At 35.3% G+C, this 15,458-nt stretch overlaps 1 protein-coding gene across 1 annotated transcript in view; it reads left to right on the plus strand.

The window, feature by feature from the left end:
• GPATCH2 (G-patch domain containing 2) overlaps positions 1-15,458 on the plus strand; it is a 124,801-nt gene that overhangs the window by 76,400 nt on the left and 32,943 nt on the right. Inside the window, exons 6-7 of the mRNA XM_009646831.2 lie at positions 11,632-11,696; positions 14,412-14,451. Of these exons, the coding sequence (XP_009645126.2) occupies positions 11,632-11,696; positions 14,412-14,451 (105 nt within the window). The remainder of the gene's footprint in view (positions 1-11,631; positions 11,697-14,411; positions 14,452-15,458) is intronic.

Consider the following 15,458-nt stretch of genomic DNA (forward strand, 5'->3'; position numbering starts at 1 on the left):
GCTGCAGGAGTGGATAGTAGATAACAAGCAGCGTTCTGCTCCTTAGAACACAGGCTTCACCTTCCTTTATGAATTAGTGTTTTGGGATAGCTATCATTTTAATGCGTTACAAGCTTAAATTACTGTAGGGAACTATAGGCTCTATCTTAAGAACATACTGTGATGTTTTCCATTATGTAGGGCTTGATATCATACAAAGAGAACCTTGGAGCACCCTTACTGATAAGGAGGGATTTGAGAGTAAGATAATACAGTTTAGTCTTCAAATCAAAGTTAATGGTGACTTTGCACAATCCATTCATGAGCTTTTGGTAGGATACATCTTTGGTATCTGCATGATGTTAGAAATTTTGAAATGCAATGCTACCTTATCCAAGTGTTGAAATCCCAATGTGGGACTGCTATTAAGCCTAACAAGCTTGACAGTCTCTTTTAAAATGTATGAGTGGAATTCCCACTTTTGATTTTTTTTTTTCCTATTAGAACCTACTTGTTTCCATTTCTTCTATAATAGAAGTCATGAATTATTTACATCTGATATTTGAAGACAAGATGATGGAAAAGCTTGAGAATGTCTTGCTAAGAAAAAATATATTTATTGTAATATATTTTAAAGCGTATTTTATTTCTGCGTCATTTTGCTTAGAGAGAAAAATAAAAAAAAAATCTTAACTGAATTTAGCTTGACCTTAAAAGTGCCCAGTGAAAAGTTGATTTCTGATCTTTCTGATTGCTTCTCCTGGTATTTACAATTTGAAATGATGGTTATAGTTATACATTAGAAGTTCAGATGGCAGAGGAAGTGGCAAATACAGAAGGATTTCTAAAATCTACCAGTCATGTAAGCTTGCAGGGTAAAACATGTATGTACATGTAAGCTCAAAATAATTGTCATCCATGTGCAATACTTTCAACGGTGAAACTGGCCAAGTTTGTACCTGAAGCTCCCCTAAAGCCTTTTTCCTGCTATTTCACAACTGGTGTGAGCCGTTCTTGTGGGAATTTCACTTGATATGAAGAAAAATTGTTTTACAGGCACTAATTATTTAACTGTTACCTAACCTAAAGGGCAAAAGGTCACATTTTTATTTTAGCAGCTCAAATGTGTATATTTCATATGTGTATATATTGATCAAGCTGTATAAATTTTGAAAGGTATTTTATTCCAAGTCTTACTAAGGTGCAACCTTTTAAACCAAAATTTTCTGTTACCGGAATTATTTTCTTCGTGTGGGAAATTCTTGCGTATGCTGTTATCAGCATTCTCTTATGCCCCATCTTCCTCTCTGCTCATTCTCCTGAAAATAGCTTAGGGTACTGTCTGGTTTTTGTTGTCCAGGCTGTAATACAGCTCATTGGGTGCCCCTTTTAAAAACAAAAGGTAACGAGGTTTTCATGTAAATGAAACTCGATTGGTTCGAGACATTAAGACTGTGCAGAACCCTAGGTTCTTGATAGGAAGCTGTTCCACAGTTGAGAGGGAAAGGAGAGTTATCCTAGCAGACCAGTTCTGCTCACCTCTGCTGGGGGCTGCAAATCCTGACCGCTTTCCCAGTCACTGGAAGTGTAGTAGTATGGAAAAGATGGGACAGAAAGAATGGGACCTCACTGTGCTTCTCTCTGCTTCAAGCCCTTTTTAAGCGAGTTAAGACTGTGGGCTTCGGTGCAATGCAGGCAATGGGATATTCTGTTTAATTGCAGTGGCTTGCCATTTGTTTTTCATTTAGTTCTAATTTATTATACTAAAATCCTTCTCCCTTTTGAAAATAAAAAGGCATTACTTGCTGTCTGCATTTTAGTCATAATATTTTTCATCTGTTTTCTGATAATATTCAAAATCAAACATTAACATGTCTAAATATGTTCATGGCTGTATAGGTTAATGGAACTGATGTCAGCATGTTTAAAATGAGTTTTAATGTATAAGTAAAATGAAAAGACTTCAAAACAAATTATTTGGCTCAAAGTTCCATTTATATGGTGTATGTTTCAAGCTAATAATCGTGGCTTACTGTGGGTCAGCATGTCATATCCCAGTGGTGTCTAGTGAGATGGAGGGTTATCTTATATGTCAGCTAGATAACCCTGTGAACAGTTTTGAGCAGTGGAGATAATGGGACTGAATTCTGAAATGAGGTAGAACTCTGAAACGGGGCAGAATTCAGAATGGGAGCTGGAAATATCACAGAATACAGTGTCATGTGTGAGCAGGACGGCTGCTTATGAAGGCAATCACCTTTTGGCATCAGTAGTCGCTTATCTTTGGCAATAATCCTTCTTGATAGGGTGCAATTAAAATGTGGGAGAACAGCAAATCAGGTACATATTCCTATAGAAAAGAAAGGTGAAGTAAAAAAATTACTTCCTTGCTAGTGGTGCTATCATTTTATTTTTTGATCTAATAATTTTTTTTATTTGAATATGGATACTGCACAGTAATCTAAGAAGTATTTTTTGCCATGTTTTGGGCAGCTTTTACTCTCTTCAGGTTGTGCTGTCCACAATTATTGTGTTGTTTAAACCATAAGTAATTTTTTTAATGTTTCTCTTTTTTTCTTAATAAAATACAATTTTTTTTTGTACTTTGAGGAAATCATAGATCATCTTTGTGGCAATAGATGCACTTCAGTACTTCAGTTTTTTCATTTTTTATTATTCTGTGTTTAACTGGTTTTCATTTTATAAATGAGGAAAAGACCAAATTTGTTGTACACTTATGAAAAGAATAGTTCTGTAGTCTGCAGTTTCATACTTTCTCTAATGACACAACAGGCTTTCTAGTTGTGCATCTAAATCAAACCATTGATATCATTATTGAAGTAATTCAGTTTTCATACAAAATATATAACTAATAGAAACAAATTATAAACTACTTGAGTTTTGGGTTTGTTTCAGCCTTTAGAGCTAGCACAGTAATCATGCTAAATTCCATTATCAGCTTTTGGAAAATGGACTTTTGCATGTATATATTTAAAGTATATGTTTTGACAAATCTTAGGAGTGCCAGTGTTAAAGGTATTTTTTCCCTCTTTCTATTGCACCACTTGTCTTTTATTTGCCTTTATTTTTAACTATAGCATGAATTATCTAGCACTGACAAGCATATTCTTTCTACTAGCATTTCTTCACACACTTGATAACCACAGTTGTAACTCGGAGCAAAAGCTTAGCGACTTCTGTAGCCTTTGGTCAGCCAGTAGAGGCCACTCATAGCTTGCTACTGAAGCTGGGCAGTGATTTGAAAATGGGGGTTTTGTTGTGTGCCTGGGTTTTTTAATCTACTCGGAGTAAGTTTATGCTGCCAGGAACTGACAAGTATGACTTGTACCTGCAAAAAGTTCTGTTATGAGTACTTCTGCTTCTATATGTAAATGCATTTAATATTGACATTTTTCTGTTTCCTATAGTAAGCCCTGTGGCAGTAGGAATAAAAATCACCTTCAGTAATATAATTCAAGCAGTCTTAAAGCAAATGCTTTGATGACATCCTTTGTTGCTGGTACAATCTTTACTGTCATTATATTATGGTACCTTAATGAAGTAAGGAAAAACTATTACTACTACTATTACTTGGCGGGGGGGGAGGGGGAGAAGGAGGGTCTTTTTTGTATGCTTTTCTTGTTTTTCCCTGAGCTGCAGAAAGCAACTTACCAAAGGTCAAAACAGCAAGCCTGTAGCAGAGCAAGGAACTGAATCTGCAGCTCCCAGGTCAAGGCTGGTATCTTAATCACTGCTCTGCTCCTTCCTCCTGTCTTTATCACCATGTGGGTAACTTCACTTATTGGTGATACTTTTACAAGTAAAAACATTATTTTGGCATTTTAGATCGCTCTTAACTAATAAGGATACAGTCCCAGTTCTACTGAAGTCAAAATCCTGTTACCTTAGCGAGCTAAGATTTCATCCTAGAATAAGTTTTATATCTAAACAGACAGCTAAAATATCATAATAAAGATTACTGTAGCATTTAATTAGTAGCTCTTTGTACTAAGGGAAATTTGGTTTCATTTAAATAAAATTGGTTCAGTATTAGCTACTTACAGAGTAATGAGGTAGCAAAATTTTGGCCGTGGTTTTGTTGCCATATCTAATGCAATTCAGACAGCTGCCTGGAAGATTTTCACTTTCCTAATATAAAAAAATGAAATAGTGGTGCTGTGTGGTGTGTTTATGTAGTCCTGAGGGTCTTAAATTTGCCTTTTAACAAGGAGTTAGTTTAATTTAAAAAATATACATATAAAAATCATTTTTACAATGCTGTGAGCTGCTGTTAGAGCAGTGGTGCCACATAGTAGTATTTCATATGAAATACTAGGAATCTCAGAAGAAACTCTCCTACTGACTTCCTTACAGATAGGACACTTGCACTTTTCACTTCACCTGATGCTTTCTCCATAGGCCAAATAATTTTTTTTACGTTACACATTAGTACTTATTTTCTCACATACCTCAAGGCAGCATATTTGCACTGATGTAAATCATTACAATTTGTCATTAAACATATTCTGTTGCCTATTCAATAGTATATAAAAGTCCCTTTGTCCCTTTGACAAATATTTAGGACAAAATATGTTCTGTGATATTTTCTGCCATTTAAAACAAACAAAACCAGTTACACCCAGGCCAGTCTCTTTTCAAAAGTCTCTTTTGTTTTAAATTTATAATTATTTAATTTCAAATTCAGGTTTTATCTTAAAAGCAGCAGAGGAAAACTGTAATAGCAAAGATTTACAAAGAAATTCCCTGGTTTACTTTTATACACGAGTTTTAAACTTTCCATCTTTCTCCGAAGGGTCTGTGTTCAGTAGTGGACTTTCTTTCTTTTAATTTCTGATACCATAGTTTTTATTTTCCTTCTGTTAATCATTCAGTTGGAAACAGTATAGGAAGAGAGAGAGGTAATTTGATCAGTTGTGTGAAAAGAAATTTAGAGAAAACTCTTAACAGTGTGTGAAATCACTAGAGATTGGGGAGCTGGGACATATTCTTTAACTCCAAGAAATTTACTGATTTTATCTAGGGTAAGTAGCTCTTTCATTTCTTCTTTTTTTTTTTTTTTAATATTAAGAGAAAACAATAAAACATGCACAGGGAGATGAGTGCTTTAGGATTAAAGTCCACATCTTTTGAACTATTGTTTTCTTACAGTTTTTCTCCTTCCTTGTCGCTTGCATGTATTTTGCAAGCAGAATGGCAATGATTCACTGATTTTTGCAACACTATGTTACTAAGAGGTCAATTTTAAAGAATTATAACTAGAGTAGCAAGAGCTGGCATAGAACTAGTCTGCCAGTGAACCATGTCTTCATGAAGACTTTGTAGAGTTTGACTGAGCATCACTTAAAGGAAATCTGTACATTAAAGAGATGTTTCTCTGGAATGGTCAGTTTGGGCCCTTCAGCAAGAGTGTGCTTGTAGAGGGAATAAAAATGTAATGGTAACATCAAGCTAGGGTTATGGCAATGATTCAGTAATGTATACTGTGAAAGCTGGTTTTGTTTTCTTAGTCTTCTGTATTGCTCCAAGTCAAAGAATTTGTATCTATATTTTTAAAGATGTATTTTAAATCCAGAGCTTTGTTTATTGTAGGTACTTTCCAATGCTTCTAGTGAAGATGGGATATAAAATGAGTGATGATAAATTGATGCTGAAAATAATATGAAATTGCTCTGAATCAGCACAATAAAATGTAGAGAATAGAATTTCTCTATTTCTTCCCTTGATACAGTTTGATTTAATTTCCTATAATTTGGCAATTACAGATCTTTGAATTACGTAAATGCCATTGTGATGCTGTAATTTTCACCGCAGAATCCTGTTGTCCAGGATTTGATTTTAGTTGCATTTTGTACTGGGCAACAACTTATTTTGCAGAAACTCCTGCCTGAGAAAATTAGATTTGGTACTGAACTTTTCAAATTCTATTAATCAAAAATACTGGATCTTCTGGAATTTAAAAGATTTGGTTAATATAATTAATTTTACATGTGTTAATTTGTAGTTGATCATAGCAGTTAATTTATAGAGTGGAAAAAGGGGCCTATTCTTTCATTAAGAAAAATGGTTAGCTCATTTGTGTAACTAGTGTTCAGCAAAGTTTTGCTGAGATATTACTGGTTTTGCATACTGTGAATGTGACACGCTGTGATGGCTAAGTTAAGCATTCAAATACTTCCATAATTATTTATGTAGATTGTTTAAACATGTCATAGAATCATTTATATTGAAAAAGACCTGTAAGATCATTGAGTCCAACCATAAACCTAACCCTGCCAAGTCCACCAAATCATAGCAAAGAAATAATATCCTGTGAAAAATGAGCTCAGTAAGGTCTTTTCCCTGCACATGCTATGGAGTGTTTAGCAAAAAATCCAATTTAAGTTACAAAAATACCACTTTTGGTGTTTAAAAATTACTTTTAAGAAATGTGTTTCTTCAGTAATGGAAACTATATCTGAGGTACAGTTATGAATAGGACATAGTCTGTATTTTTTCAAAAAAGTATTTCCTAAGCTAAACCAATTATAAAGAGGAAGCAATAGGACATGTGGGAATGGTTCAAGACTGCGCCAGGGGAGGTTTAGACTGGACATTGGGAAGCATTTCCTTACCGAGAAGGTGGTCAAACCCTGGAGCAGGCTTCCCAGAGAGGTGGTTGATGCTCCAAGCCTCTCAGTGTTTAAGAGGCATTTGGGCAATGCCCTTAATAGCACGCTTGAACTTCGGGTCAGCCTTGAACTGGTCAGGCAGTTGGACTAGATGGTCATTGTAGGTCTCTTCCAACTGAAATGATTCGATTCTATTCTATATTATTAGCATTTAAAAATAAGAGTTGCTGTGCTCAACATTATTTCTGTGGAGAGAAATCCTCTATCTTGTCCTTCTTTCTCTGTTTAATCCCACCATATTTCTATATATCACTTCTGAAGTTTGTCATATGTATTACCTTAGGCAGCAGTATACAATGTTATGTATTTTGAGGCAAAGCCCCTTCATCTTGAATATTTTCCCATTGTACTGTGTCCATCCAGGGTTAGGCCATAATTTCTCAGGCAAAGCAATCTTTGCAAAACAGAAAGAGTACTTTGTCTCTGAGTCAGACTACCTGTGTGTCCTGGTTTCGGCTGGGATAGACTTAATTTTCTTCATAGAAGCTAGCATAGTGCTGTGTTTTGGATTTAGTACCAGAAGAATGTTGATAACACACTGATGTTTTCAGCTGTTGCCAAGTAGTGCTCAGACTACTCAAGGACTTTTTGAGCTTCTCCTGCTCGCCCAGGTGCATAACAAGCTGGGAGTACAGCACAGCTAGGACAGCTAACCCAAACTGTCCAAAGAGCTATTCCATACCATATAACGTCATGCTCGGGGGGGGTTAGTTAGGTCGGTTGGTTGCGGGGAGACTGCTCGCGGCTCGGGGACTGCTCGCGGCTCGGGACGGGCTGGGCATCAGTCGGCGGGTGGTGAGCAATTGCATTGTGCATCATTCGTTTTATATATTCTGTATATTCTGTTATCATTCTCATTATTACTATTATTATTATTTTCTCTTATTAAACTGTCTTTATCTCAGCCCTCGGCTCTAACCTTTTATTTTCTTCCCGATTCTCTCCCCCATCCCACTGAGGGAGGGGGGGAGTGAGCGAGCGGGTGCGTGGTGCTTAGTTGCCAGCCGGGTTAAACCACAACACTGTGTTTCAGGGACTCTGTAAACAGTATGCAGCCACCACCTTGTGTTGTTCAAGCAATAGTAAAAGGACTTGTAGCCAGGAGAAACTAAGGGTTCCAAAGATGACCCTAAACGTTATTCATTATAAAACTGTTATATCAACTGTAGATTACAGTATCTCTTGTGCAATATGTTGCTGGAGAGACTTTGCACAGGAGAAGGATGAAAAGCAAGGAGGCTCAAAGGTTTCCCTAGTTCCCTTTTAGACTCCTACTTAATTTGCTCCTTTATGCAACTAAGCCATGGTACAGATTGCAACATAGTTGGGCTGCATGAAGACCCGTGCTATTTCTTTTGTACTTTTTGAAGGTTGATATTCTTCTTCATCCTCTAGGAGATTGTTCCTAGTCATTTGCTACATCTAGTAAGTTTTTTTAAAAGCTGCTATTCTTAAATAGAGGAAATAGAACTACTTCCATTTTCATATTAGTTACAGTTACCTAAGTTCCAGTATGAGTGTGATTATGTTCAGTTATGGGGTAGTGCAACTTCTAGAAACACAGACTATTAAATACTGCTAAAAAGCTTGAAAGAGGTTGTTGGGCATTTCCTAGGCATTTTAATGTCTCATAGGAAGGAACTTTTGAAGCCAGAATTCTATTCGTGTTGTGTATGAACTTTAACGTGTGCCAAGGATTTTTTTTTCCAAAAGTTTATCCATAAAAAGATTTGAAAAAAATGTTAGCTATTTATATGATTAGAAAAAAAAAATGCTGCATTTTTTTCCTGTAAAGCATGTGGCAAAAGCAGTCTACAGCACTTGTTAGACATTACCAAATGTGCTGCTTCAGATCGCACTTAACTGCATAGCCCATGGCTCAAGTATTTGTTAAAAAAGAAAAAAGAGAAGGCACCTCTTCCCTCGCTTTTTTGGAAGGAATGGTAACATAGACATCAAACATAAGCAAGAGGAATTTGATGAGAAGAAAGACAAGCCTGCTTTAGTTCCAACATCTTTTCTCGGTGGCTCAGTCCTGGTCACCTTGACCCCTGTGGCTAAGAACCATCAACGACCATAGCCATCAGTGTTAACTGTACAGCATCAGCTCTGTGATGCTGTGTACTCACAACTAATTTAGCATGGATGTTTAACAGTGTGTAAGAATTGACCATTACCAAGCAGTGTGTTGTTAATGAATGAACTTAGTTTAACATTTAAAACAGGCCTGATCTGTTCCCAACACAGTAATTCTAATCCCCTAATACACATGTATGCACTCAGACATGTACACTCACATATGTTCAGTTAAAAACAAAACAAACCTTAGTTGTGCAAACTTTCAGCATTGCTGCTTCTTAGTATCCCAAGAGGAAGCTAGTTACTTATTTAACCCCAATTTCTTCTTGTGCAGTGGGACTTCATCACCTAAACCAATTCTAGATAACTATGCATATTTTTTTATTAATAAAGAGTCTGAACACTTGAGAGGGTGTTTATTTTTATTTTAGTGCCCTGCCACTTTCTGGAGCAATTGGCTCTCTTTTCTGTGGAGATTCAGCAAAACTTTGCAGTAGATTTTTCTAATAGTGAGTTGGCAGGTGAAGGTGAGCAATAGGTTTTGTTTTAGATAAGTTTTTTCAAATAATAATTCATTTGCATTAACGTATTGTGAATCTTATAATAATAAGCATTCAGTTTTATGTAAAGATCTATATGTATACATTGTAAGTTTAGTTTTATAAATATTCTGTGGCTGCTTGGTAACTGAAGCTATCTGGGGTCTGAGAAGCTATCTAGCTATCTGAGAAACCTCAGCAGTGTACTTTGTGATCAGTTGTAACTGTATTCCAAGCAAGTTCATATTCTCATATAAATTAGTGGAAAAACATACTTCTGTGGTTTATATATTATTTTAAAACTGGCAATTTATCAAGTGATTTTTCTTGAAATTTCCATGCTTATTAATTTTCAGATTATGTATTTTGAGTAAGCTGGAAACTTAAACTTGTTTCCATAAGTATGGCTGCAGGTAAACAAGCAATTTTAGTCCAGAAAATAGCTTTTGCTTCTGTCAACATGTTGTTTATTTTCTCCCTGAGATAAAAAGTTCAGTTTTCTGATATTTGTACCAAGATAAAGTCTGTAAACAAGATTAATATAGTGTGGAAAAGGTTGTCAGCAGCCCTGGCAAAGGAAATAAGTTGCCTGTACACAGAACATACTGTAAACTGAATAAAAGTGTCAGGTCCACCATGAGATAATGTGATCATGAACCTCTAACAAAGCATGACATAGGCACAGTCGGCTTTTCTTATAGCCACAGTGTAGAAAATGGATTACTGTATTCCAGGGATACCCACTGGAATAGCATGAAAACCTCATTTTGAGATTAATGCAGGATGTGACTCTCGAGAGCTGAGCTACATCTTTACCTAGAGTGTTAAAGTAACAGTTTAGTTATCTTAAAATTTGGAAATTACATATTAAAATACTTGCTTGTATTTCTAGGTCTGTCTTTATGAATTGACATTTCTTGCTCTTATTATTAGGTGAACTATGATATTGCAAAAGTAACATTTAGTCACTTTTGTTATTATCATGTGGCTATGTAAGGACTCAATAAGACTAGTAAAACAGGAGATTCCAAATGCAGGTGAAGCAGTAGGTGCTGTTCTCCCATGTAGCTGCCATGATTTCCTCTACTAAGGATTTCTATGTTTCCATAGATTTTTCTGCTGTAAGGTATTACCAATTCTTTTCCATCACCAGCAGCCAGAAAAGCGACACCACTTTAGGGTTTGTCAGTTTGGCCCCAAGTGATGTCATTCTTCAGGTCAAAGAAACAGATTTTGGTCAAATACTTTAACCGCATGGAGGTTTCAAATTATTCAGTGAGTGTTCTTTGAAAGTTTTCCAGACTTGGAGCTCCGACTGCCCTGGCTTTTCTCCAGCATGAGACAAGATGAATAGGGATATTTTTCTTTAAATGTTGAGCGCATTGTTCTTTCAATAAAGAGTAGGCTGCTTTTATCCGTGAATCTTCTGTTTATGTAGTTTTGGCAAGCCTGAGCCGTATAAAAGTATTATCATTGAGTTTTTGTGGTTTCCTTTCAAAACTGGCAGAACATCTGACTTCATTCCCACCTCAGGTCATCATCCACTGACTATAAAACTATCTCCAAGGAACTGAAAATTTGTCCCTGCATTCTTTCCAACAGGAATAGTTTTCCTTCTGCTCTGGTTCTTCAAGCATGAGTTACATCAGGTGGTCTCTTATTCTTCTGCATTTACCTACCTACACATGTAGACAAATCAAGTAGATTCTAAAAATAAAGCTGTTTGAATGCATCTTTGAGCAATACCAGAATATCATCATCTGCAAAAGGCTGCATGTGCTGTCATGCATTCTTAAGATCATTCTTAAATTGAACATGTTACGTGTTTTTCATGTCAGTGTATATAAAGCACTAGACAAGGACTGCAGTTCAGTGTGGTAAAAATAAGTTTGTCTTTGCTTTCTATCCCACATCAACCTGAATTTCAAAAGCTTTGTGTTGGGATACAAAGGCTGGGAGTGTTTTTTAATAAACTCACTGCTGTATTATACATAAATAAGGGTAGTATCTTGAATGTGATTTTCAAAATATCTAACTTTCATTTTCTGGAAATAAAGTGCTTCCTGGTCTTTTCAAAAGCAACTTAGGCTCCTGACATCTGTAAATGTCTGATGTCTGACATCCAGCCAGAATGGCACATACAGGATTTTGGTAAATCTTGTATACCACTTTCTGCACTCAGACTTTACTTAAAAATAGCAGGTACTGCTAACTGCATTTACTGTATCTAGTGTACTGTCTCTATTTTATGTTTAGTATTTGTGATGTGTTTTCTTAATAAATGATCACTGTGCAGGTATGGTGCCCCATTATTCAAAGACTTTTTTCCTACTTTTTTCCATTAGATAACTCCGGGACCAGGCGGTAGCAGGAAAACGGTTCACTTGTCCCAGGATTCTCTTCACCATGAGTGAGTATCAGTGATGGGAGTTAAACTTTTTGTTATTGTTTGCTTTACAGTAGTACCTCTGTCCCAAAGCCACATTTTACAACTGTACAAACATGTGATAAGAGAACCTCAGCTCAGTTACATAATGATCTTTATTTAATAATAATATTTACAAGCCTTTGTAATTAATTTTATGTTTCTTAATGAAACGTGACATTCAGTGTTTTGTAAATGTAACTTGCTAAAGATATGCTTTTCTAAAATGCAACAATTTTCAGGGCTAGATACCAAATGCGGGTTGTTTAAAAAGACCTGCTTTATTTGTCTCCAAAGGGAAATTGAGAAATGCCAAACTTGAATATATGAAAATAAACAAGCGTCACATCTTTGAGTCTTAAACATGATGTATCATGTGAGGAAGAAGGCTATCATAAATTCCCCAAAACAACATTGAATTAGTTGTTTGGACACGTGTAAATGGGGAACATCATTCAGTTTGTTTAGTTACTCCAGTGTGCCATTACTGTTCAGCTGACAACATTAGCAGCATTATTTCTTGATTATCTCTTTTGAATAGTTAGAATAAGAAGATTAAATATTCCTATATTTTCCAAATCAGAAATCTAAAACACAAACATACATGATTAGGAAATAATATATTTGAGGATACATTTATATGTTCTAACTGCTACTAGATATAGCATCCACAGTTTAAAACAAAACTTGCCAGAGAACATATACTGCAAACATCAGATCCTCAGTACCAACTGTTTTATGCTACTAATCCACTTCTGTTGCACCCCATAGCTTGCTAATTTGTGTGTTAACTAAAGAGGTTGTGATTTCATAAGTTATTTCTACCCTAAAGTAATTCAACTGATACTTTATGGGTTTTACTTTTGGTTTTTATTAAAAAAAAAAAAATAATAGTGTAATTAAGTGAATGGACAAAATTATAAAAAAGTGTGACGTGAATATCGCATTTTCATTACAAGAGGTCTTACTCTTTATGAAGAGGGGGTTTTAACGTTTAAATGAGATACATTCCAATTACTTTGATATATTTTCTCAATAGAAATGTATTTTACTAATAATTTAGTCTGTAATCCACTGAATTGCCACAAGCCAGCAGAGTTTATGTGGAGGAGGATACCACAGTTTGCTGCTCCTCCTTGAGCATTTGCTGTTGACACTGGTCAGAGACAAGACACTTATCTATGTGGAATTTAGACCTAACCCATTATATTTCTTATCTTCCTCAGCTTCTGGATGTTTGTGACCTTATTTGTTGAGTCACTGGCAAAAGTGATGGTTTTTCTTTTCATCCACTGCCAACGTCAAAGCGGTGTATGCACAAGATCTTCCTGTTTTCCTGATTTTGAACTATTCAGTGCAGTTGATGAATGTTTCATGTCCAAAATATATAAATGTCTATTAATTTTTATCTCATAGTATACTTTTAAGTTTATTGCTGTCATTCTTTTGTCATTTCCAACTTATTTTCCTTAATCACCTTAAAAGTAGAAAAAGGAGTTAGCAGTATGCAGGTTTTGGTGACAGCTGGTCCTGTATACAAGAATGAGAGGGTTAACTGACCATTAGCAAACTCACAAAAAGTGAGTGACAAAAAGCCACAAAACTTTCAGATTTGTGACTTAAATGAGTAATCTAGACCAGACAATTCTAAGGAATCTGCTTCTTCTCAGTATATTAATTAAAGTAAAAATTTTAGTGTCATTATGTGGCTGCTGTGTGGAAAAAATGAGAGTAAACTGTATTGAATTTAACTACTTCAGAAAAAAGCATGACTATTTCAAGCTTATAATCTGTGGTTATACTTCTAGAGGAACTTACAAGCGTATTAGCAGATAACGTGATGGTCTTTTTGTGCAATATTATAATGGATAGAATTATATTATCTTTGCCCAAAACCTACTGTTTGCTTACATGAGTAACATGTAGATACTATATGTAATTTCAGATCCCCCTTTGTTTTAATTGTTTTATCCTTCTCCTTTTCATTTTGAAAGTGTCAAGATTTGCCCCAGGTTTGTATAATGCTTACTACAGCTACATTCAGATGTTAATTCAGTTCTATGTGATCACAGTGTGTATGTGAACCAGTATTAATGTGCTTTTACTGCTCTTGAGGGGAAAGTCACGTTATGAGTTCTTGTCCCTGCGTGTCAGCATCTTAGGCCAGATTTTTGCCTCTATGAAATAAGGTGGTCAATAGTCAAAATTGTGCAATTGTATGGAGATACGAAGCCACTGAATTTATGAACTTTGAATTTCACTTTAGATTCAAACTCAGACCTCAGTTTGGGAAATAATACATTAACAACTACCAGGTAGTCCCCAGTACTTAAAAATCTTTTCAGCTACAATCATTAATAAGTAACACTTCAGTACTAAACACAGAATTACTTTTATTTACAACACATGCATTATAGTGTATTAAATTACTATCATTTATATATTATTTTAGCTTGTTTGACAAAATATAATTACCTATAAAGCCAATAGTTACTCAGAAGTGAAATTTTTGGTGTATTCTTTCAAAACTGTTAGAGTCTTAGAGTTCAATAAAAACATCCCATTAAAATAAAGCATAGCCAAAGGCTGTATTTTCCTGGCAGACAATAAAATACCCAAAAGCACGCACAGACTGGTCATATGACAGCACGTGCTTTGTTAGTTATATTGTTAAACCCGTCTTTTCTTTTTCTCCCACAGCCACTGGTTTAGCCCTGGGGCTAGGAAGGAACATAGCCAGGTAAGAACTGCTTTGATCAAGAACAGTTTATTTGAGATGTATAAAGGAATTTAACTACCTCTACTCCACAGGTAGTGGGCTAGTATTTTAAGAAATTATAAACAAAGCAGGTATGATTTCATATTTTCTTGTAAGGAAAAATATTAACAGCAGTTCATTTCAAAAAGTCCCTTAATTAAAAATCTTTAATTAGTCACTTAATTTCAGTTAAGTATCTTTGAGTTTTAACAGGTTAAATTAAAAGTCTGGGGTTCTTTTAATGATTTTGTTAATCGTAATATCTCTAAATGTTGTGTTTCTCAAAATGCTTGAAAGCAAAACATTTGACTCACAAAGTCAAGAAATACAGAACAGTGACAAGAGTGGGCAAGCTTCTACAGGAAGATCTTCAATTCCATTTTTCTGTATTTCATTTGTTAAGATGACCACAGCAGTAAAAAGACACAGTTAAATCTCCATCATGATGCTGGTATTGGTGAAAATATCTCACTTGTTTATCTGCTGAGCCCCTACAATGTAACCCCTAGGAGGTCCAAGCCTAGAGATGTGGTTGAGGGAATGTGAAGACACGTTTAATATTTGATTAGCAACATAGCACTTACTACTTCAGCTGGTCTTCAGACATGGAGGAATACTTTTATTTATGGATGGCAGTAGGGTCTAAACAGAACATACTGTCCAAGAACTTTATAAGTCTGTTTCATTTCATAAATATATAGTTAACTTCAACTATTCAGTAAAAGTAGCTGAATGTATCAGCAATGCATTGAAATTTAAAGTTCCATGGTATATTTTTTAAGTTAGTAAAAATTGATATCAACACAGTTGATTTCATTAGATTTCTGCCAGTTTACTAGTACCTTTACAAATTTAAATGGATTTGAAACTTCAAAAGCAAATAAGATCTATAGAATCTTTGGAGGGCTCATCTTAGGATGATCCATCGTGAACACTTGTAGGTCCAGTAAGTCATAACTTAAATGGGTGTCTCCTCCCCCTTCTTTTGA

Source organism: Egretta garzetta, unplaced genomic scaffold, assembly GCF_000687185.1.
Source record: "Egretta garzetta isolate BGI_Z169 unplaced genomic scaffold, ASM68718v1 scaffold339, whole genome shotgun sequence".
In the NCBI taxonomy this organism is placed as follows: Eukaryota; Metazoa; Chordata; class Aves; order Pelecaniformes; family Ardeidae; genus Egretta; species Egretta garzetta.